A 23,208-nucleotide genomic window follows, 5' to 3' on the forward strand; every position below is an offset into this window, starting at 1 on the left:
AATGCATGCGTTTGGGCCTCCCCATCCCTTCCCGCTGCTTGGAGGGAGGTGGGGGTGGCCCAGGAGGCAGTGTTGGCAGGACCACGGGTGGGGGTGGGGTGGGGTCCAAGGTGTGTGTGCAGCACGGAGGGCCAAGGGGGCTGGCGGGGTGGGCTGAACCGGCGTTTCTGGGGCAGGTGTGACAACTCATGACAGCGGAGCAGGGACTGGAGGGGGACTTGGGGAGGGTCACCTCCCGAGAAACAGTCCACCACAGCAGCTAAGAGCAGGGCTCGGGGCTCACGCAGACCTGGGTTCAACTTCCACTCTGCCACTTGCTTGCCTCGGGACCTCAGGCAACTCATTTCCCTCTCCTGGGCCTCAGTTTACTCATCAATGGATGAGAACCTCCCTGTCTCCTCTCCCTGAGGGGATTCACAGGGAGAAGTCACCTCAAGTGGTAGGCACGGAGCAGATGCTAGGGATGGCTGCTTCTGGCCACTTGGGAGCTGACAGAGCCACAGGGAGGGGTGTAACTCGCAATGACCAGTGCAGAAGATGGGACATTCTGCAGGATGGCCAGCCATGTAAGGCACATAATGAAGAGAAAAGGGGTGTGTGTGTCTGTGTGTCTGTGTCTGTGTGTGTCTGTGTGTGTGTCTGTGTGTCTGTGTGTGTGCAGGACAGCGGTGCTAGCTTAAGAGAGAATTCAGGGCTGTAACAGTCAGATGCATGGTCCTGGACAGGATTCTGGACATTTGGGAGACAATTAGGAGGAAATGTGCCTATGCTCTGGGCATTGGCGATGAAAGCGTATCATAAGCATGTTGCTGTGCCCCTCTGGGGCTCACCTTCCTCACCTAAGCTGATGATTGAGCCTGGCACAAAGTAGGTGCTAAGAGACAGCCCAGGAGTTGTCCAAAATGAGCTGGAAAGGCAGGCAGCGCTGCAGAAGGGGGTGTGTGCTAGCTTTCTTTTTTTTAAAAAAGAAAAAGCTTTGGCCAGAGAACAAGGATGAAAAGAGGGACCTTGAGAGGGAAAGGGGCGGGGCCAAGGCCACTCAGCCGGGCAGGGCGGCGGCCAGCGCCGCCTAACTCGCCGGGCTGGCAGTGGTCCGCAGGAGCCCGTCTCGGAGAGAAGATGATCCTCACTGACAGGAAGAACAGAGGGCGATGGCAGCAGCTCCTCTGTCAGCAGGGATCACAGTGTCTGCTGCCCGTCTCCCAAGGCGAGACCTCTGCCAGAGTGGGGAAATTTCCTGAGAACTTCAGGCTGTGAGGGTGGGTGTTAAACCGGCTGCAGAGGCTGGGAGCTGCTCCAGATGCTGACTTGAGAAACTGCTGTCCTCGGGCTGGCGGACAGGGTGCGGGGCTGTGCCACCGCGTCTTTGAGGAGGAAGCCAGGAGGCTGGAAAGCCAGTTGTCATTCTCTTGTGTTTCCCAAACAGCAATCCTGGCGGTATCCACCTAGGGGGTTTGAATCAACAGGACTGGGCGCTTCTAATTAGCTCTGTGCACCATTCAGAAATTCTGGACCCTGAGAGACACCCTTGTTTCTCAGTTCAGGACAGTTATAATAAGGTGCATTGGCAGTCCAGTGGTTAAGACTCCTAGCTTCTACTGTGGAAGGTGCAGGTTTGATCCCTGGTTGGAGAAGTTCTGTGTGCCACGTGCTGCAGCCAGCAATTATACTAATCATAATAGTGAGTGTTTTCTGAGTGCTTACAATGTGCTAGGCACTGTGCCAAGGGTGTACGTGCGTTTTCTCATTCAATCTTCATGGAACTCTATAAGGTGGGCGTTACTATTATTTCCATCTTCCCGATGGGGAGCCCGCAGCCTTGAGAGTAGAGGTCAAGGGGCAAGTGGCTGGCAGAGCGAAATGGGGGCCCAGGTAGAGGTGAGCTCTTAGCAGGGATGACTTTAAGCAACATCTAGTTCAGTGACGTCAGCCCTGGCTGCACATTAAAATCACCTGGGAACTTGTGAAGACCACTCAGGATTGAGCCCTTCGAGATGTGTTAAATCAGAAGAGCTGGGGGTCGGGGGAGGCATTTGGGGGTGGTTTCTAGGCGCGGCTCGGAGTGAGAATGCCACACCAGGCAAAACGAGAAGGGCAAGGCTACAAATGCAAATCACCTGCAAATGTGACATCAAAGACAGGTGGCCAGGAGTGGGAGCCCCCAGGCCCATATGGTGGCCAGTGATGGTGGTGGCTCGGGCGAGGCTGCAGGCCAAGGCGTGCCAGGTGGAGGCTTTGGTGGGGCAAGGGTAACGGGTTGGCTCATGCTCCAGGAGAGACACCCGGTCCCCAGGGAGGAAGAGGGAGGGTCTCAAGGAGCAGATAGGTTCTGAGGCCTCGGCCTCTGGACACTCTCCTCGCAGGCCCACCTCGCGCAGTGCGGGAATGTTGTCAACCAGCATCAGCCCTGAGAAGGCATCATGTAGCCCTGACTGCTCATTCAAACCGTGTGGGGAGCTTGCAAAAAACACCCAGGCCCAGGTCCACTCTGACTAAGTACATCAGCGTCCACAGGAAATCAGGAGCCCGAGCGTGGAAAACAGCAAGAATCACAACAAACCTGTGTTTAGGCAGAAGCACAGAGGGGCAGGGGGTTGGTGTTGGAGTCAGACCGTCTGGCGTGGAATCCTGCTTCGGATGCTGCTTAGCTGTGTGGCCTTGGACGAGTTACTCGACCTGAGCTTCAGTTTCCCGATCTGTAAAATGGGACTAGCAATTATTCTCCAAGATTGGGGGTAGGTAAAAAGAGATGACTGAGGAACAGTACTTAGGACAGTGCCCCACACGTAGTAAGACCCGGTATTGATATCATTTTATTTGCTTTGAAGGCCGGAGACAGGTCAGTGATGCCGGGGTCATTTTCACACGTTAAGCTGAGGCAGACATTCTTCCCAGTGCCCTGATTCCTGGCAGTGACCCCAGGCAGAACCTAGAGAGGCAGAACCCTGATATGTGTGGGAGGGTAGAGACTGCTGTAAGGTTGCTCTTACCCACCCACCCCTGAAGACACTGGGAAAGAAGCCAGCTGCCCCCTAGTGGCCAAGGGCAGAAGCACAGAGCCATTTAAACCAAATCCTGCACTCTGCCCCAGCGCCCCCACCTTCTCGACCCAGGGCTCCCAGAGCCGTGGGTGGCAATGTGCTGGCTACTAGAGGTTTTGGGTGGATTCTGACATTTCATAAAGAGCCGTGGGTGGCGATGTGCTGGCTACTAGAGGTTTTGGGTGGATTCTGACATTTCATAAAGAGCCTTGACTTGCAATATAAAGTTCCAATAGGGCCCAGTGGGTGCCAGACACTGGCTACCAGCACTCAAGTCTCTTTTCCCCACCCAGTCAATTTTAGAGAGGAAGGAATATTCCACAACCCAAAGCCAGCAGATTTTGTTTCCATTTTTTTTTCTTTCTTAATTTAACCATTAGTTTATTTATTTTTTGAATATAAATTTTTTAAATTGGAGGCTATTTTACAATATTGTAGTGGTTTTGCCATACACTGTCATGAATCCACCACGGGTGTACGTGTTCCCCATCCTGAACCCCCCTCCCACCTCCCTCCCCGTTCCGATTTCTTACAAAAGTCTGCGAATTAGTGCATGCTCACAATTTGAGAAGTTAGGAAGTTTATTTGTTTACTTTTTACTTTTTTTTCAGTTCAGTCCAGTCACTCAGTTGTGTCCACCTCTTTGGGACCTCGTGGACTGCCGCATGCCAGGCTTCCCTGTCCATCGCCAACTCCCAGAGCCTACTCAAACTCATGTCCATCACATCAGTAAACCCATCCAACCATCTCATCCTCTGTTGTCCCCTTCTCCTCCCGCCTTCAATCTTTCCCAGCATCAGGGTCTCTTCCAGTGAGTCAGTTCTTCACATCAGGTGGCCAAAGTATTGGAGTTTCAGCTTCAGCATCAGCCCTTCCAGTGAATATTCAGGATTGATTTCCTTTCGGATGGACTGGTTGGATCTCCTTGCAGTCCAAGGGACTCTCAAGAGTCTTCTCCAACACCACAGTTCAAAAGCCTCAATTCTTCAGCTCTGTTTTCTTTATATTCCAACTCTCACATCCATACACGGCTACTGGAAGAATCACAGCTCTGACTGGACGGACCTCTGTGGGTACTGTCATGTCTCTGCTTTTTAACTGGAGTATAATTGCTTTGCCATGTTGTTAGTTTCTGCTATACAACGTGAGCCAGCTCTAAGTATATATGAGTTAGGAAGTTCCTCCTGAGCTAGCAAGTTCAAAATCCCCCTTTCTAGAAAAGCGAGCTGAAGCTGTGCTGACAGGCTGTTTGATGTTTGGGCATCCATCCTGTCCACCAGGGCCATCTGGAGAAACCCTGCCCTATCCCATGGACACAGACAACCAGATGACCCAAAGTCCTTCTTTCCACTAAGAAAGTGGCTGGAGAAGGGATAGGAGAGAGGGGGCAGGTATGGGCAATGGAGACTACCAGACCCTCCCATCTTTCTAGACATGGAAAGAAGTGAGTGAAGCACTGTTTACTCAAGATCTTTTTATTTCCCCTTCGCCATCTTTTCTGAAACCCCTTCAGATACAGACCAAAAGGTACTGCACATCGACCCTGCCTTCGGCCAACCCAGGCCACATGGAAGGCAGAAGGCAAAGACCATCACCCGAACACCCCAGGAAGGCTTTCTGGTGGGGGTGAGACAGACAGGCAGGAGTACAGAAGTGGAGGGAGGGAGAAGGCCCACTGCTCTGGGAACCAGACCCCTGCATGTGGCATCCAAGCAGCTCGGTCGGAGTCTGTGGGTCCGTGGAAGCTTCTGGGAGGCCGGGAAAGAGGCCCTCTTGTCTCAGACGACTACATACAGCCCACTGATGGGCTGGCTCGAGAATGTTGTAGAACACAGACCATGGCTTCCAGGCAGCCTGGCTCACGGTGCAGAACGTGGGGCACGGCTGGCGGGAGGGGTGTCACAGAGGGGCTGGGGGCCTCCCGTCAGCGTCAGGAGCTGGGCGCCCACTGGCCAGCACAGAAGCTAACTCCAGAGCCTGGAATAATCTGGGAGGGGGCTTCATGGTGGGACTGCTGCTGTGTGGGCTCCTCTCAGAGGCTGTCCAGGCCTTGCTGGACAGAGGCGTCCAGGGAGGTGGCCGTGTGGACAGACACACCTGGGGCACCAATGCTGGTTTCCCAGCAGTCAAAGCCACAGCCGCTCAGCGCCCGCTTCGTGGCCTCTACCTCCGGCCGCTCCAGATCTGCGGGGAGGAAGGGCAGCAGGTCACTCCAACCATCAGCTCCCTCAGGGAACATTCTCCCTTGGAGAGCGTTCAGCCCTGCTTGCGGCACAGGCAGGGGACTGGTCTTCCTGTTGGAATGCCAAGCCTGGCATCCTCCAAGGTTATGGACCCCCGAGTCATGTGGAACCTGGCCGTGGGGCCTCAAATGATGTCCCCTCTCTGAGCCTCATCTTCTCCTCTGGGGTTGGGGCTGACAATGAGACCTGCCCTTCAAGGCTTACGGAGAGGCTGACATGGGCTACTACAGCTGGAGGGCCTGGCCCAGAGCACCGCACTCACCAGGAATATTCTCCCACTATCGTCACTGCCCCGAACTAGGCTTCACAGTTGTGGCCAGCCAAAGTTGGGATGCGGCAACTCCTTGAGGCCTGGGAGTCCTACTGAGGGTAAGGGGTCCGCTGTGGGCTTACAGCAAAGCAAGGGGGAGAGCAGGACGAGAAAAGAAAGGAGGAGACGGGAAGGAAGCCGACCGAAAGCAGCGGTGACTCAACGCCCCAGCACAGGGCGTGCTGCTCTAAGCCCGCTCCTCAGCCCTGCTCTTTCCCCAAAGGCCAGAGAGGATAGAGACATGTTTCTCTTGTAGCAAGGTCATTCCCGTCCTGGCCACATCAGGAGACAGCAGGGGATGCAAGGCCGGTAGTGGTGGCGGTGATGGTAGATGTGACAATGCCTTGGTTATTTCTCAAGCTTGTGCTTAGCTTGGCAGGTAAGGAGATGGGAGGAACAAGCCCTGCGCCAGGCTCTCTGCATGTTTCGCCTCCTTGAATCTAGGCAACGATTTTACATAAACTAGATGTTATGTAGGCCCAGAGCAGTTAATTCTCTTGACTAAGGCCACACAGCAGAGGTGAGACTGTTCACAGGCTTCCTCCTCCCCCAGGAACTGCCTGTGTGGACACTTTGTGCGAGTCCAGGCTGGCAACCCTGCCCGCCCCCTGGGTACCTGGCCTGAGGAGCGTGATGCCACAGCCCCCGCCGCCCGCGCCAGTGAGCTTGCTATGCAGTCCGTGGGCCGTGGTCACCTGGCACAGCCGGTCCAGCGAGGCATGGCCCACACCGAGGGCATTCAGATGGTGCTGGTTCATGTCAATGAGCTCCTGGGGAGAAAGTTCTCTGTTCCAGCTTGGCCTGCCTGAGGCTGAGGTCCTGGGCCCGCCCCATCCGACAGCCGCTGGTTTGAGACGTCAAAAGGCTTTGACTGCCCAGCACGCTGTCCTGCACTGATAAAAGAGACCCTCTCCTTCCTGCAGGACTCCCAGTGGGGCTGGGATGGAGCTGTCGGTGAGCACGTCCCAGGTCTGGCTGTGGAAGGCTCTGGCCATGGGGACTGGTCAATGAGAGCCCTCCCACGGTTTACTCTGCCTCTTTCCACTGGAGCTGCTAAAACTGGCCAACCTCAGAGACACGCCCCTGGAGTTATGTTCCCTGCATATGTTCTCAGAGATAACACTGAAGACGGAGAGACATTTCAGACTAGGCTGTCCTGGCCCCTGGATCCAGCTATGCCTGAAGCTGTCTCCTCTGGCCGTCTCATTTAGAAGCCAGTAAATGTCTTTTCTGTTAAAGCCTGGTTGAGATGGATTTGGGGCATTTGCGGAAGAAGTCTCAAGTAATATGCTATCCTACTGCTTCCTCAGGAACCGACTTTCAGAAGAATGGGTGTGTATAGTTCTAACTAGGTCATGAGTTGGCAGAATTGCTCAATGTTCAGATTTCTCTGATTATGGATAATAAAATTTCTGCTCTCCTGCAGATCAACCAAGAGGCAGGTTGATGGAATAAAAAAGCTCACAGTCTCCACTGCCCAGGCATTCCCTATTTATATTTCATTTACTCCAGTGGTGTCAGGAAATCCCATCAAAATGCCAGGCACCTTGTTAGATGCTGGGGCTCTAAGAATGAGTTCCATTCCCTGCTGTCGGGCAGTTATGAACATGGGATCTGAAGGCAGGTGAGCCTGGATTTGCATTCCGGCTCGGACACTTCTTGATTGCATGTCTTGGAATGAGGTCTTTCAGCTGAGCTTCCGTTTGTGTGCTGTGTGCTGAGTTGTATCCAACTCCTTGCGACCCTGTGGACTGTAGCCCTCCAGGCTCCTCTGTCCATGGGATTCCCCAGGCAAGAATACTGGAGTGGATTGCCATTTCCTCCTCCAGGGGATCATCCTGGGATTGAACCTGAGTTTCTTGAGTCTCCTGCATTGGCAGGTGGATTCTTTATCACTGTCCTACCTGGAAAGCCCCCAGGCTCCCCCTTGTGAAACAGGGATTCTAAGAGTATCTGCCTTGCTGCCAGGAGGATGGAATTAGGCATCCTTCCCATGAAGCCTGGCACAAGGTAAGTGCTCGGCAAATGTCAGCTGCTGTTAGTACTTTTATGCTGCATTTCCAGTATCCCCATTTTTCAAAGGGGAAAACTGAGGCTCAGAGGGGAGAGTGGTGTACTTAAGGCTGCTGAGCTTGTCAGGGCTGAGCCGGCACCAGAGGCTGGCTCTGCCTGGTGTGACGCGCGCGTCTCTCGCCTCTGGGAGCACCCCTGGCCTCCCTGTCGCCACCCTCTCCTTGCTGTGTGCGGCTGCACGGTGCACAGCTCGACCCCGGGGCTCCGGGAGGATGCCCGTTATGGGGCTGTGTGCCGAGGCCCACCTGGTTCCCCTTCCCCGGGGCCGTCGGGCAGGGTCGTGTCTGCCTCTCCCCGGCAGCCTGCCTCCCGCACCCCAGCACTTGTGACAAACAAGCAGACACAGGTGACGGCCCGGTGGCAGCCCTGGGTGTCTTTTACCGGTCCTGGGGGCTGGTGGGGAGCGGAAACTTCTGGGGCCTCTCTCAGTGCCTGAGCACCAGGTGTCATGTTGCCAAGGCAGGTTCCAGACACCTGTCACATTCTAATCCAAAGTCTGTCAAGGATCGGATGACAGGCTGCGACACAGGAGAACAGCTTGCTGGCGTTGAGTGCAGAGCTGTCCGGGAGGCAAGCTGCACATTTCAGCGGCTGCCGCAGCCAAAAATATACACAGTGTATAATCGACGTGCTGTTCCGAGGCATTCTCCAGGGGCTCAACGGGGTGTATTTTAGGCAGCACTCCATCATTATTAATTTCCTCCTCGGGAGGACTGTGTTCCCTTCCTTTCTACGTGAAACGAATTGAGAACCAGAGGGAAAAGGCTGGAGGGATGGAGGGAGATGGCTGGGGGAATGAGGGCAAAAGCCTGGAAATGAATTCGATGGAGTCCCTGCACCGAGCCTGGAGTATACACTTCTTAAAAATTTTGGTGGGCACATTCCCTGGTGGTCCAGTGGTTAGGATTTGGTGCTTTCAGTGCCCTGGACGAGGTTCAGTCCCTGGTCAGGGAACTAAGATCCTGCAAGCTGTGCAGTGATACCAAAGAAAAGAAAAGCTGACTAAAGGAATATACAAACAAGTCAGTGACTCCCAGCCCAGCCACTCACTTGTTGAAACACCTCAGAGAAAGTCATTCTCTTTAGGTCTTGGTGTTTATATCTGTAACAGGGTGGCAATGTATCCACTTCACAGGTAGGTTGCTGGAGGATTAAGTGAGGAATCATCTGTGAAGAGACATGCAGAGTACCAGCTCCCACTCATGACAGGGGCTGCAGACTCAGCGCCTACAGCAGGACAGGAAAGCCCCAGGCATGGGGTACAGTGGCTGTGGGCGATGATCAGGAAGTGCTGGGGAATGCGGAGAAACGGAGACCCCAGGGCCTCTCTCGGGGTGGCGCCCTTGGCACCTCCGGCTGACCCGCTGCTGCACAGCCATGTCGGCCGGACCTGCTGGATCCTCTGGTTCTTCCATGGAAGCCAGGTGGCTTTTTAATGCCAGTCCACAGTCACTGGGCCAGATGGGCCAGGTCTGGGAATGAGCCCACGCCCTCTGGATGAGCTGGTGGCTCATTGGGCACTGTGCTCCTGTGTCGCCCGTGGGATCTCACTTCATTCTTAAGACACTCCAGTGAGGCCAGGATTCAGATGTGGGCCTGATGAAATCCCAAGGTCTCAACTGCTAAGCTAGAATTAGGCAAAGAGTTGGGGCTAGAGCACTGATTCAAGATTTCAGACCATGTCTGATCCACAGCACATTGACTGAGAGACAGCTACTGCATGAACTTGATGTATTTAGTACTAACTAGATGTACATAGCAAACAGAGCAGGAAAGAAGTGGCCAGGGGAGAAATCGCTCCTGGAATTATGAGGGACTGTGTCCTTACACGCACGACCCCAAACCTGTCCTACTGCACTTATCACACACTAGATACCACGCTCAGGGCTGTCTGTGTTCCCTTGATTGCTCCCAATCACTTGGGAAGAGCTTCAAGAGAAGACCCACTTGTTCGTGGGTGTGTACACACAGGCTCCAGGCCCAGCCTTTGTGCGTTGGCTCCCGGGGATTCCAAGCACAGACGGGGAGCCCCTGCCTGGGACAGTGCCGTGGGTGGGGGACCCTGAGCCTGCAGGTGGGCTCTTACCTCCAGCACGAGGTAGTGCTCCGGGGTGGGGGCCGCCGCCATCTCCCCCAGCACCCGCTCACATTCCAGGGAGATGGCGTCTATGGAGGTCAGGAGAGGGGCCACAATCTCCGGGAACTGCAGGGAAAGGAAGCGAGGGCCCGTGAGGCCTAGGGGTCAGCAGATACCTGGTGGAGGGGGAAGGTGTCCCCACAGCCCACACCCATCCTCTGATGGAAACCCTCTCCTTTGGGCCTGGTCCCTGCCTTGCCTGGCCACCACGGACCCAAGCAGAAAGGAGGTTCTCACTGCAAAGGCAGGATGTTTAAGGATTCCTGTCCTGCCTCCTTGCTGGGCTGTGGATGCACGGAGCCTCCCCAAGTTCCTGCTCCCCCTGCCCCTTCCCCCTACTAACCCAGGAGGCAGAGGGAGGGCTCGGACACCCAAACCTGAGTGTCGTGGCCCCACTGGGAGCACTCCCGGGAGTGGAACTAGCAGCACCTTCAGCAGCCGGCTCCTGACGTTGGCCACCAGGGCCTTGGTGCTGCGAGGCACTTTGGTGTTGATCAGCAGGATCTTCAGAGCCGGTGGCCTGTGGGGCAAAGAGGGTCCAAGGTGAGCCCAGGATGGGGCACCTGACCCAGGGCAGGAAGCGGAGGCCTGGGGAGGTAAGCTAGAGACAGGTCTGGGAGGCAGGGTTCCTGATGCCCAGTTGTGGGTGCCCACAGCTGCATCCCCGCTTTGGTCCCTGGGCAGACAGTTGTTTTCCTTTGGCTTGTGACTCACTCTCCATTCAGCCGTTTCAACCTCGAATGAATGTGCAGACAGAGGGCCCGGCATGTATGGAGTTAGAAGTTCAAAGGCGCCACCACCAAGGGTACAAGAAGGGGCTGAGGCTCTGTCCTGTGGGCCACCCCAGGGAGCTGGAGGGGAGGGTGCTGCAGAATCAAAAAGCCCTGGGACCAGAGATGAGTCACAGGTGGGCAGAGTCAGGTCCCAGTGTCCTGAGCCTGTTTGTGCCCTGCCTCATTGGTGCCCAGACCTGGCAGGACCGCAGGTGTGGTCAGGAGTCAGTCACGCCCAGGTAGGAGCGCGGATGCCCTGGGGCGGCCACGCCCAGCTGGCCTGCCAGCACCACCTCACCTGCCCTCTGGGCTCTATAATCAATCCCTCCTAAAACCACAGCCCCAGTGGTCCCTGTGGTTGGCTGTCTCTGGGGACTTAAGCCACTGTCCCTGAGGCTGGGGACAGGGGTGGAGGACCTGAATGAGCTTTGGCCGGACACAGCTGCAGACAGACAGGCCCCTGATACCTTTATTTGCTTTTCTTTTCACTGATCGAGACTGTAAAGTCCAGCAGGGCTGGGAAAGGCTGCCAGAAACCGGCTTGATCTCACCGCCCATAAGCCCATGAAATTAATATTGATTCTCAGCCTTGGAGGCTGGCTTTTTTTTTTTTTTTAACTTTACCAAAGATGAACATTCTATTTGGCTTTTCTCTTCCCTTTAAAGAGAAGCCGTTCCTCAAAAGGGCGGCGTTCTGGGAGGCTGCATCTTGATCCACTTGGCAAACAATGCATTTTTTTTTAAATTGTGAAGCACCATGCGTGGTTTGGGGGTAAAGGGCTTCTCCTTAAGCCACGGGCAGGATTAATGTGGAGTCTGGCCTCCCGGCTTCTCAGAGAACCTGCCATCTGCTCACCGTGGCGCCCTGCAGCCAGTGACGAAGGTCGGTCGCCTGCTTTGTGTCCCCATCTATCGGAGTGGGAGGAGTCTGGGTATCATGTCTTCATCTCTCTTAAATAAAGTTCTTTGCAAACAGGCCTCCTGCCAGCCCTGCCAGCCCCACAAAACTCAGGACTCCTATGACATCCAGTGACCACCCCCAGGCCACATCCTCTAAGTGCTGTGTGATCTGGGCTGGGTGACATCGCCAAGCTCATCTCATCTCCCCTGTCCCTGGAGCTCACTCCACTCACCCACCCTGGCCTCCTAGCTACTGTTCAACACTTCAGCCCCACTCCTGCCTCAGGGCCTTTGCACATGCATCTCTGCTGCCAGGGACCTGCCCCCGGCCTTGGCACTCTGCTCAGATGCCATCCAGGCAGAGGGCTCCAGTTGCTCCTTCACACCCCAGCCATCATTCTCCTGTGTACTAAGGCCATGGGGATGGCCTGCTGTGCCCTTACAGAGACAACTGTCCAGGGACTGTCTCCTCCCATAAAGTGGGCGCTCCATGAAGGTGGGACTTTGGGTTCCCTGCTGAGACCTCAGCACCCAGTAGTTGTTCAGAGATACTTATGGACTGGATGGATGAATTTCATCAGGAAAGAGTAAAAAGCACCTGGCAGATAACCATTTCTGCCATGGACTCCCATGCCTAGGAGTCCCATTCTATAAATGAGAAGACAGAAGCCTTGTGGGAAGTGACTCACCTAAGCGCCCACAGCAGGGAAACGGCAGAGCCAGGCTCCAACTGGACCCTGGGACCTCAGAGCACCTGCTGCCCCCTGCCCCTCCGCAACTGCACACACTTTTGGGCCTCTCCCCCATCTCCCGTGCCTGGGAGACCCTCCATTGCTCACTCTTAATCACCTGCTCGGCCACATCTGCACTGGTCTTCTGTGCCCAGGGCCCAGCTCAGGGCTTAGGATACAACAGGCTCGCAGGAAAGAGACCTGCCCGTGCCCCGTGAAGGACTCCCCAGATCTGCAGCCCGATGGGGACCTCCCTGCTGTCAGCCCCAACAACTTAGAGCCCTAAGAACACCTTTGTTTCAGATCGACATCATGACTGTCTCCTCTGAGAGACCGTGGGCTGCGGGCGGACCGGGCCCAGACACTCAGCCTCCCACCCTTGCTCCTGATCTCACTGCATGCGGGTTCAGGCCACCCAGCAGAGCCACCGACCGTTGAGGGCCAGACCTCCCATTCTCTCCCCCTCATCGCTTCCATAAGCAGCCAGAGGAAGCTACTCCACCCTTCTGAACGGCCCTGCTCCCTCCTCTGTGTGGTGCAGGGGTTGTCACTCGGGGGACTTGCGCTCCAGGGGCTGTGTGACAACATCTGGACCTATCTTTGGTTGCTGCACTGAAGACGGGGGAGGGGCTACAGGCCTCTCGTGGGTAGAGCCCAGGGAAGCTACTCAACATCCCTCGCTGCCCAGGACGGGTCCACCCACAAGGAATTCTCCAGCCCCAAATGCCCACAGTGCTGAGGCTAAAGGAATGCTGACCTGGAGCCTCAGAAAGGCAGGTCTGGCCTCTGGAAGCCGACAGAGCAGGGGTGAGAAGAAGCTACAGGTGTAGGGAGAAGGGGTCCACACCACGGCCTGCCAGGCCCCTGAGCCCCAAATGCAGCAGCCTGACTGGAGGCAGCAGAGGTCCAGGACCTGCCGTCTGGCCGCCAAGAAGACCATTCTGGGTGCAGAAGGTGAGAGCAGGCCCCGGGACCCTCAGCGTGTGGAAACGCCCCCACAAAGCAGCAGAGTGCCCTGGGACAACCATCATTCCGCCGCCTCCCTTTGATGAGGGAGGGCTCGGGACAGCCAGGAGGCACCTGCCCTTCTGGCCGCAGGCTCACGCCTTGCCCCTGCCGGTCCCATGCTGAAAGCAAACAGAGCAGACGACACTGGAATTTAATACACACATCTGCAATTCCAGTGCCTCTGGAAGGAGGAAGGAAGGAAATCGACAGCAGGCTGAGAGTTGCCGAGCGTCCGTCCCCTCGGCCTGCCACGAGCCTCCTGGGGGCTCCAGTCCTGCTCAGACATGGTGCCATCATTACAGCAACTGCCACGGCATCTTTTGGTGGCCCAAGTGTGCACGTCTGTCTCTAACCACCCAGAACTACGTCTGAGATCCATTTTTATACCGAGGGTCCTAGGGTAGGGTCAGCTAGACACAAGAAGGAATCACTTCTTGTTCACTACACGGATGGATGGTGAACTGGTAACTGAAGGAGGGTCTGGGGGAACAGCCGCATTCTGGAAGGGGAATGGCCCAGCCTCACCTGACAACCCCCTCTGATCTCTCGGCAACTTCAGAGCCAAAGTGGAGAGGGAAGAGCAGGCTTCCTCATGCCCACGGCCTCTGGGGCCACATGGGGGAGGGGAATGCCCAGGGGCACCTGCCCCGGGTTTCTTCACAAAGAAACGGGGCTCCCCGTGGCCCACCAGACGCAGAAGCTGCGGCTCCCCTAGAATTACCTCTTTAAAGATGAAATCTTCCCTTGCTGGTATCGGAGTGCTCCTCCTAAAGAGAAGAATGGGTGGGTTAAAGTCGCAGGAAAAGCTCTGTATCTGGGCCTCCTGGGAAAGGGGTGGGATTGGGGTGGGGGAGAGTGTCACCATAACAGACTCAGCCCCGTAACGAGGCATCTCAGCTTCAAGGACCAAAGGCCCAGGAGGGCGTGGAGGTGCTCCGTGCTCAGGGCCGGGGATCCCTTCCTTCCGTCCAGGCTTCCCTGGACAGGCCGCATGGTGATGCGGTGGAGGTGGGGCCAGAGGGCATCCAGCTGCAGTGAGCAGGCGTCCTCCCCAGAGGGGAGCCCGGCTCGTGTGGTCTGCAGCCCCCATGGCAGTGGTTCCACAGCTGCACCCTCTGGATCCCCGGGGGCGGGGGTTTCACTGAAACCACAGCTTCCCAGGCCCTGGCCCACCCCTAGAAATTTGGATCGGGAAGGTGGGAAACCCTGAGGTTCCCCCTGTCCCCCTCCTATCAGGAAAATGATATCTTCTTCAGAACGCATGGACTCTTATGTTCATCCCAAATCCACAGAGTCTGGGCAGCTACGCCTGTCAGGAGAATTTCTAAAAGAATAAAAACTGAGCACGCGGGCCCCAAGCAGCACCTACCCCAGGTGCTGACAGCATTGTCCACTCCGGACGGGTTCCCGTGAATCACCCTCTCCCCCTGGAAGGCCCACTTGTTAATTAACTCCAAGTTCTCCTCGGTCCACCTGTAGGAGACACAGAGATTTGTCTTTAACATCCACAGTGGTGAATGGGGAGCTGGGGGTCACTGAGGGCAGCAGAGGACCGGGGTCCCAGGCAGGGCTTGCTGGAGACCAAAAGGCGAAGTGGTTTGGGCCCCCAAACTGAGAAAGCAGACAGACAGACAGCTCTGAGCCTCCCCGGCTAAGCCGGCCCTGGAGAGCGCTCCTGCCCAGTGCAGCAGAGAGACTCGAGGCTTGGGGTTCATGGGGCTCTGCTTTGCCTCTCCTGAGCTGAAGGACTCTGGGCCCCTTGCCTGCCCTCTCTAAGCCCACTCTCCCCCTCTGGAGGAACGTAACTCCTGCCTCCGCACAGGCTCAGCAGGCATGTGGGCCTGTTAGCCCCAGACCTCTCTGGATTCCTCCCCAGAAGGGGTGTGGACTCACTATGACAGTGAGTATCACTTGAAAACCTCCAAGGACCACAAGAGGACACGTGCTCAGCCCCACTGCCCCACCCTCTCTCTCAGCTCTTGTTTCCCTTCTGTCCAGTCCCTGCCCCGAGACCCAACAGAAATTGCTGGGCGTTGTGCAACTGAGCTGTGGACTAAGCAGGGAGCTGGTCTGAACCCATCCTGCCGCCATCTCACTGGGCGTCCCTGAGCAGCCGCGTCACCTCTGACCCTCAGTGTCCTCCTTCGGGAAACAGGGATAAAGGTGCCAAATCACAGAGGACGTCGTGGGATGGAAAAGCACACTGGTGCTCTGCAAAACGCCCAGTGAACGGTGTGTATTCCACCCGGGGTGTCTGTCCTGGAGTCACTCCAAGCCCAGTCCACACACTCCTTTGCTTTGGCACCTTGGGCAAGTCAATTACCTTCTCTGAGCCTCTTTCCTAAGGATCAGAGGAGGATCTTATGGACCTGAGACTCACCCAGTGGTTGTGAAACTATGATTAACAGTCAACACTGCTCAGAGCTACTGTGTCACAGGCTCTCCCTAATCCTCACAATAACCCCTCAGGGAGGTCACCACAGTCACCACTCCCTTTCTTACAGAAGAGGACACTGAGGCTCTGACGGGTGAAACAGCATCCCCAAGACCACAGTGCCACTCACGGTGACATCGGAACCACATCTGCTCATCGGAGCCTGAGCTCGTAACTACTGACCTTTGGGGTGCCAACGAGACTCACTCGCTCACTTGTTCAATATACATTGAGCATCTACTACACACCTGTGACTAACTGCACACAGACATGGTCCCTGAGTGCTTGTAGCCTTGGAGTCTAATGCAGAATGGATGTCAGGAAGTCACCGGTATTTAACTATAGCCTCCGAGAAGTGTAATGCCGACTGGACAAAGTGCACCCCATTCTGAAAGGGGTGGGGGGCCTGAGGGATAGGGTGGGTGGTCAGGGAGGCAGGAGGTGGGGGCAAAGAAGTCCAGCCTGAGGCTGTGCAGCCTGTGCCGTGCCTGGGACTGGACAAGAGCTGGCCCTTTCCAGGGCCACAGATGAGCCGGGAGCGAGGTGGGGAAGGGACTTGACTGTTTCTTCTGATTGGGAGCTGCTGGGTGCAGGGCGGGGTGGGAGGGGGCCCAGGTCTGCTCTCCCTACAGGTTCTCAGAAGCAGTGGTGGTCTTCACGGGAGGTGGGGGAACCAGGTGGAAAGAAGCAGGACAGGAAAGACCACACGCATACTTGGATACCTGCAGGCGTGCACATGTGTGCACACACCCACAGCCACCCTTATCCTTTGAAAGGTGGAGCCGGTCTGCCGGTCCGTGGGCAGATGTCTGTCTGGGGGGCCCAGGCCACCTGGCCTTCACTGCTCTGCGCTACAATCAGCGATCAGCATGAGGTACTGAGCAGTGGTCCTGTCCCCTCTGTCCTGCGTCACCCTCTTGCCCTGGAGTCAGCACGTGTCAAGGCTGGAAGCTCCCCCACCCGAGTTCATCAGGTGCAGCCACTCCTTTTCAGATGAAGAAACAGAGCCCCACCCAGAGAGAAGCGAGTTAACAGGCAAATGTGACTGCGATTCCTGAAAAATGGCCCCCCCGCAGCTGCAATCGCTCATTACCTGTCAGATGCTTCCCAAGGCCATCTCCACCAGCCCCCACACCCCGGCACGTGACCCCTTCAGAGCAGCCTTGGAGAATTCAGACTGGGAACCCTATCAACAGCCCCGGGACCCAGTGTGGCCACAGGGACCAAACTGAGCTTTAGGCCTTGGCAAGCAGCACAGCCTCCCCACAGCACAGCTGGGCCCGCATGGCTGGTACTGGAAGCCCCCCCAGCAAGAGGGCTCCCTGGAGCCATGAGGGCCCAGGACAGGCCTCAGCAAGAAGTTGCCAGGCTGGATGCTGCGGCCTCATTCCCGACTCCCAGGACAAACTGCATTTATCCGTGCTTGGGCCGGTTTCTCAAGTTTCCCCAAGTAACAGAAACGGCACAGCCACAGCCCTGTCGGGACAAGCTTCAGTGACTCAGTGAGAACGCTACGACCTTGTGGGCATGAAGATCAACGGGAGGGGAGATGTCCTGACCAGACAGACGCTCCTTCTGTGTTTCCTTCTCAGCATGCTATTTGTCATAACCATTTGGTGCGACCTGGCAATGACCCCCTGGGTATGAGTGAGGCTCCCAGTGGGGAGGGTGGGCTGGTCAGGGTCCCACAGTGAGCTGATGACAAGCATGATGGCTCATCTGATCCACTGCCCTACATCTGGGCTCAGGTTCTTTCTAAAAAACCACGGCATTTGAACCCAAAGGAGGCAAGGTCGGGATGAGGTGGCGGGGGGCAGTGGCAAAGAGCTCAAGTTCTAGATTCAGACCACCGGGTCCAGATCCCACTCCACCACCACAGGCTGTGTGGCCACCCTGCGCCTCAGCATGCCCAGCTGTAAGGGGCCCACGGGACAGATCTCAGCTTGGGGTGCCGTGCCCAGGAGGGACAAGGAGCAGGGGGAGGGCCTGATTACCTGCCGGCAGCCTCCCCATCCTTCAGTGGGTATGGGATCTCCTCGCACGCGGTCAGCAGGGCGGCTGCCAAACACACGGAGTAGGCGGCACTGGAGCCCAGCCCAGCCCCGGTAGGCAGCTCCGACCACACGGTGACGTCCAGGCTGGGCAGGGCTCTGAAACACACCAGGCGGCAGAGCTCTGACTCTCCACAGGACCCCTTGGAGGTAGGTGCTGGCACCATCCCCATTTTACAGATGAGGAAACTGAGGCTCGGGAAGGCTAAGAACCTCATATAAGCTAGAAAGTGACCCAGGGTTTGAACCCACACTGTCTGACCCTCAGCCACATGCAGCCCATGCCCTGTATCACCCCGTGACACCATCTCAACCAGGAATGTCCCTCTCTAGGAGCTGGCTTCCCCAAGGGCAGACAACCCAGATCTTATCGTAACAAAGGCTTCACTCTGCTAATCACAGAGCTCCCTTGGAGCCTGTGGGACATGGCACAAGCATGCCTCCCTGCACATGGCACAGAGAAGCCACCCAGCAGATCCGAGAACGGACTCTGGCTTTGGTTCGGCTGAACTGAAAGGCCGAAGGAGGCAGCGTGAGTTAAAAAGGCAGGTGTTGAACTGAAGAGAACAGAATTGACTTCCTAGCTCTCAACATTTACTAACTAGCTATGTGGCCCAGAGAGTCTCTAACTCTCTGGGTCCCAGTTTCTCCCTGTACAAAATGGAGAGGGTATCCTTCTCGTGAGGTTGCTGTGAATACTGAAAGCAGACCACACACACACACAGACACACACACACAGACACAGACACATATACACACACACAGACACAGACACACAGACACAGACACACACACAGACACAGACACAGACACACACAGACACACACACACACAGACACACACACACACGGTCTAGCATGGTGGACTTCCCTTGTAACTCAGTCAGTAAAGAATCTGCCTCCAATGCGGGAAATCTGGGTTCGACTCCTGGGTCAGGAAGATCCCCTGGAGAAGGAAATGGCAACCCACTCCAGTATTCTTGCCTGGATAATCCCATGCACAGAGGAGCCTGGAGGGCTACAGTCCATGAGGTCGCAAGAGTCGGACACAACTAAGCGACTAAAACCAACTAAACCACCACCAGTATGGTGCCTGGAATGCAGCAAGGACAGCTGATGGGTACTCAGAGCCTGGAAAGGAGCCCATGTGCTGTCTAGTGGCCAAAACTTCGGCTCAATCTCGGGGGCAGGCCGCCCCAGCGCTCCGTGCCCCAGCGGCACACATACCTCTGACTCCGGCAGATAGACAGGTACAAGTAGAGGAAGGCCAGCACAGCCAGACGCTCAGGATCCACACAGTCCTCGGGGAAGCCCGCCACCTCCTTCAGCTTCTCCACATGCTCCGCGGTGAGCACTGCGCCATCACTGTGCCCTGTCACACAGGCAAACAAACGCACGCGGGTGGATGAGAAGGCCTCGGCGGTTTTACAGACACCAGTATACAAAAAAACGGAGCCATTCCAGGCGGCAGAATCTGGAGAGACGTGGGCTCAGGGCCCGAGCACCACAGCCGAGGCTGTCGGTGGACTGGCAGGCTTGGGAGGCAGGCAGGCCTGGGTTTGGGTGGGTCCTGACTGCGCCAAAGACTGGTTTTCTGACCTTGAGTACGGGACTTAATCTGTCTGCACCTCAGTTTCCCTGAGGGGTAAACAGGTAACAGGGGTATCCTCCCAGGATTGTCGCAGAGATAATAAAAAAGGTACAGAAGACCCTTAGCGCTGCTCCTGGCATGTAGTAAGGGCTTAATTGCTAGTAGTTTTCAAACACACACGCATGTACACATGTGCACACACACACACACGTACCAGAGGCCCGGGTTTGACCTCCATGGCACAGTATCAAAACTAACTGCCACGCAGCTTCCCTGGTGGTCTAATGGCTAAGATTCCAGGGTCCCAGGGCAGGCGGCCCAGATTCGATCCTTGGTCAGGGAACTAGGTCCCACAGGCTGCAAGCAAGAGTTCACGTGTCACAACTAAATGACCCGGCACGCGGCAACTAGATATCCTGTGTGCTGCAACTAAGAACCCAGCGCAGCCAAATAAGTATGTAGATATATTTTTAAAAGACTGCCCAGTAATTTAAAAATTGCTACAAAATATTAAACACACACACACACACACACAAACTAAAGGCCACATCACTTCCCCAATATTGCCCTCTCCCAAAACATAATTAGTGAGAACAGGACAAGTACATCAAGCGTATATGAAAGGTGGAGATTTGCTTGGGTGGAAGGGAAAGGCCAGCACATGGAGAATTTAAATTTTAAATTTTAAATAAATTAGTATATTAATAAATAAGTAAAGCTATTCTTAGGGGGGACAGGAGGGAAGACACCCCCAGGGTGCCATGCCTTGGGTCCCTCAGGGACAGCCTGGGATGACAGCCCAGCTGTCCTCTTTCCCCTTCTCTTCAGGGCCCAGCCTCTTCCCACACCTGGTTCCTGCTCCCTGCACTTACCCAGAAAGCTGGTGTCCAGCAGCTGAAGGCTGGCCACATCCCAGGCCCTCCTGATGCCAATGTTTGGTAAGTTGAGGCCCACTTTCCCATTGCTGTGGGGCTGAAGCCGGAGGAATGTTCTCAAGTTCAAGGCCACTGCTAGTGCTACCTAGAGAACAAAGGGCACGATACCAGCAGTTAGCCTGGGGGGCGTTGGCAACATGCATGGCTTCTGACTTAGGTACTAGCACATGGGCCACTCTGAACTGTGCCCTTGGCAGACGATTCTCATCAACTTTGGCACCTTCTTCACAGGCACAACCGCTACCAATCAATTAGGAGTTAATACCTACATATCTTTTCCCTTCCCACGTAAAACTCAGAATTTCTCAACACCAAGGGATGGCTTCCCTAATCACCGTGTTTTCAAAGATTAATATAAGAATGTGAAAAATGACAGCAGGGAGGAGCAGAAAAAGCATGGCTTTAGGTTCAAGCAGACAGGGTCACTCCTAGCTCTACCGAGGTGTGCGGGACCTTGAACAAGTTGCCAACGCCCTCCTAAGCCTCAGCTTCCACAACTGTAAAATAGGATAATAAAAGTTTAACTATGAGGACAGTTTTAAGAGTTAAACGAAATATGCATGTCTCAGACTCCTTTGCAGGATCCTATTCATTTTCCCCAAGAGTTTAGCCCTTAAACTTCATCTCTTCTCCACTGAAGCTTACTTCCTAAGTGACTTCATTACGCCCACATGGCTTTCTGTGTCATTTTCTTGCTATCTTACTGGGTGGGCCAGAGAAGTCCTTCAGCGAGCCTAACACCTGCCTTTTCTTTGCCCAGCTGGGAAGAAACTGACCTCCTCTCTGATCTCCCAGGCTATGCCTCAAGCCTTTCTTTCAGCTTCTTCTAAGACTGCATCAGCGGACTTCCCTGCTGGTCCAGTGGCTAAGACTCCACGCTCCCAATGCAGGGGGGTCTGGGTTTGGTTCCTGGTCAGGAAACTAGATCCCACATGCCGCAACTGCGACCCAGCACAGTCAAATAAATTAAAAAAAAATTTTTTTAATATATTAGCATCAGGGGACTTCCCTGGTGGTCCAGCGGTTAAGAATCTGTCTGCCAATGCAGGAGACACAGGTTTGATCTCTGTTCCAGGAAGATCTCACATGCTGTGGAGCAACAAAGCCTGTGCTCCAGGACCCTGACAGCTGCAGCTATTAAGCCCACGAACCACAACTACTGAAGCCAACTTGCCTACAGCCTGTGCTCCACAACAAGAGAAGCCACAGCAAGGAGAAGCCTGCACTTGCCTCAACTAGAGAAAGCCCTCACGCAGCAACGAAGACCCAGAGCAGCCAAAACTAAATTTAAGAAAGAGAAAAGATTAGTGTCCAGGAGCAGCAGTTCCCAACCCTCAAAGGTTCAGGGGGCCTTGTACCTTGCCGTGGACCACAGCATGCTCTCCATGCAGAATGACTTTCCCTGGAGCAGATACCAGCAGGACTTCTGACAACATGGCTCCTGGGAGTCCTGAAAAGGAAAGAGAGAGAGAGGATGGAAGGTCCCCAGACCTCAGAGAACCCCTAATTAAAGCACCCCATTATTACAAAAAAGGCAGCTACCATTCAGCACTTGCTGTGTGCCCCAAAAGCAGTGCGGGGCAGCAGTCAGCCTGCTGCTGCTGCTAAGTCGCTTCAGTCGTGTCCGACTCTGTGCGACCCCATAGACGGCAGGCCACCAGGCTCCCCCGTCCCTGGGATTCTCCAAGCAATAATAATAATAATTCTCCAAAAAATCTGGGTTCGAACCCACTGCTCCCCAGTGATGTCATCTTAGCTAGCCACACAGCCATCAAATAGCCACGAACCTTAAAAGTTACACAGGGACAGTAACTATTTACTTTAATGGTTTCTGAGAAAGTTAAACTAAATAACGCAAGCAAAACACTTAGCAGTGTCTGGCACACCACAGTCAGTTACTGATAGCTCGGTATTACTGACTCTGTTTTTGGTTCCAGCTTTTATTAGTACTACTATTAAAGGTAGAAATTTAAATGAAATTATGGACTGGAAAGAAATTTTTTTCCTGGGCATTTTCAGGCTGTTTCTAACGTTTCACAATTAGAAACAAGTTGCAGATAAACAGCTGTTACACCTCCCCACCCCCCTTTTTTTTTTTGCACACTTAAGTCAGGATCTCTGCAAGACAGAGTCCTAGAAAGTGACTTGCTGGGTGTGCGTGTGCACATTTTAGATTTTTATGAATAATGCAAAGCTACCCTGATGGCTCAGACGGTAAGGAATCCGCCTGAATGCAAGAGACCCGGGTTCGATCCCTGGGTCAGGAAGATCCCCCAGAGAAGGGACTGGCTACCCACTCCAGTGTTCTTCCCTGGAGAATCCCATGGATAGAGGAGCCTGGCAGGCTACAGTCCATGGGGTCGCAAAGGGTCGGACACGACTGAGCGACTTAAAAAACAGAAAAGAAAAAAACTATCTATTTAAGGCTTTACTTCAGTAGCGTGAGAGCTGAACCGAACTATGAGCTAAGTGCTACCATGACCCCAGTTCCTCAGGGAGGGAAACTCAGACTCCAAGTGAGGAGACCTACTGCTTGTCCGCGATTCAAAATCCTGTCAGTTTCCAGGTCGCCGGCTCCTGAGGACGGATTTTCAGAGCTGAGGAAACAGCCTGAGAGGCCGGGAGCCCAGTCCGGGGTCGTTCTGGGTCTCGGCCTCGGCCTTCGCGCCACCTCGCCTCGCAACCCCAACCTCTCACCTGTCGCCTCAGGTGCTTGCTCCCGAAGCTGGGCCGCTCCAAGACTCCATACCAGAGCTCGCGGGTACCCGAGGTGAGGCGGCTTCTTCCTTCCGCCAAGCCAATCAGAGCGTACGAGCCGAGAGTTCCCTTTACCAATTGGCTTGAGCATTGGCCAATAGCTGCCGTTCACCAAGTCCTCACGGATTTCCCCGCCCAAATCCTTCCCTGGACCAATGGGAAGCAAGTCCCTGGGAGTGTCCCGCCCTGGGGAGAGAGCCACGGACCAATAGAAGATGAGGCTGA

General features: G+C 55.1%; 1 protein-coding gene across 7 annotated transcripts; it reads right to left on the reverse strand.

Moving 5' to 3' along the window:
- Positions 1-4,500: 4,500 nt before the first annotated feature.
- On the reverse strand, positions 4,501-22,983 carry MVK (mevalonate kinase). Of its 7 annotated transcripts, none has more exons than XM_027956641.3 (12): positions 22,924-22,983; positions 21,585-21,676; positions 20,164-20,311; positions 18,928-19,072; positions 17,645-17,800; positions 14,586-14,689; positions 13,938-13,983; positions 10,234-10,324; positions 9,754-9,870; positions 6,211-6,364; positions 5,547-5,644; positions 5,114-5,225 (listed from the first exon to the last, which is right to left on the reverse strand). In XM_027956641.3, the coding sequence occupies exons 2-11, from the start codon at positions 21,660-21,662 to the stop codon at positions 5,589-5,591; spliced, it is 1,095 nt and encodes a 364-aa protein (XP_027812442.2). In that variant the 5' UTR covers positions 21,663-21,676; positions 22,924-22,983; the 3' UTR covers positions 5,114-5,225; positions 5,547-5,588. The 7 variants fall into 7 exon arrangements, with proteins under 7 accessions (XP_027812439.2, XP_027812440.2, XP_042090641.1 ...); XM_042234706.2 differs by having other exon boundaries at positions 5,547-5,647; XM_027956638.2 differs by lacking the exon at positions 5,547-5,644 and having other exon boundaries at positions 4,501-5,225.
- Positions 22,984-23,208: the final 225 nt, after the last annotated feature.

The sequence above is a fragment of the Ovis aries genome, chromosome 17, assembly GCF_016772045.2.
Source record: "Ovis aries strain OAR_USU_Benz2616 breed Rambouillet chromosome 17, ARS-UI_Ramb_v3.0, whole genome shotgun sequence".
Lineage (NCBI taxonomy): Eukaryota > Metazoa > Chordata > Mammalia > Artiodactyla > Bovidae > Ovis > Ovis aries.

Excerpts from the sequence above, each read along its gene's own strand:
- MVK (XM_027956638.2), bottom strand. The coding sequence starts at position 21,662 with ATGTTGTCAGAAGTCCTGCTGGTATCTGCTCCAGGGAAAGTCATTCTG. Across the intron at positions 17,801-18,927 it reads TCTATCTGCCGGAGTCAGAG|AGCCCTGCCCAGCCTGGACG; the intron begins GTATGTGTGCCG and ends GGTGTGTTTCAG. Across the intron at positions 6,365-9,753 it reads AGCACTACCTCGTGCTGGAG|GAGCTCATTGACATGAACCA; the intron begins GTAAGAGCCCAC and ends CTTTCTCCCCAG.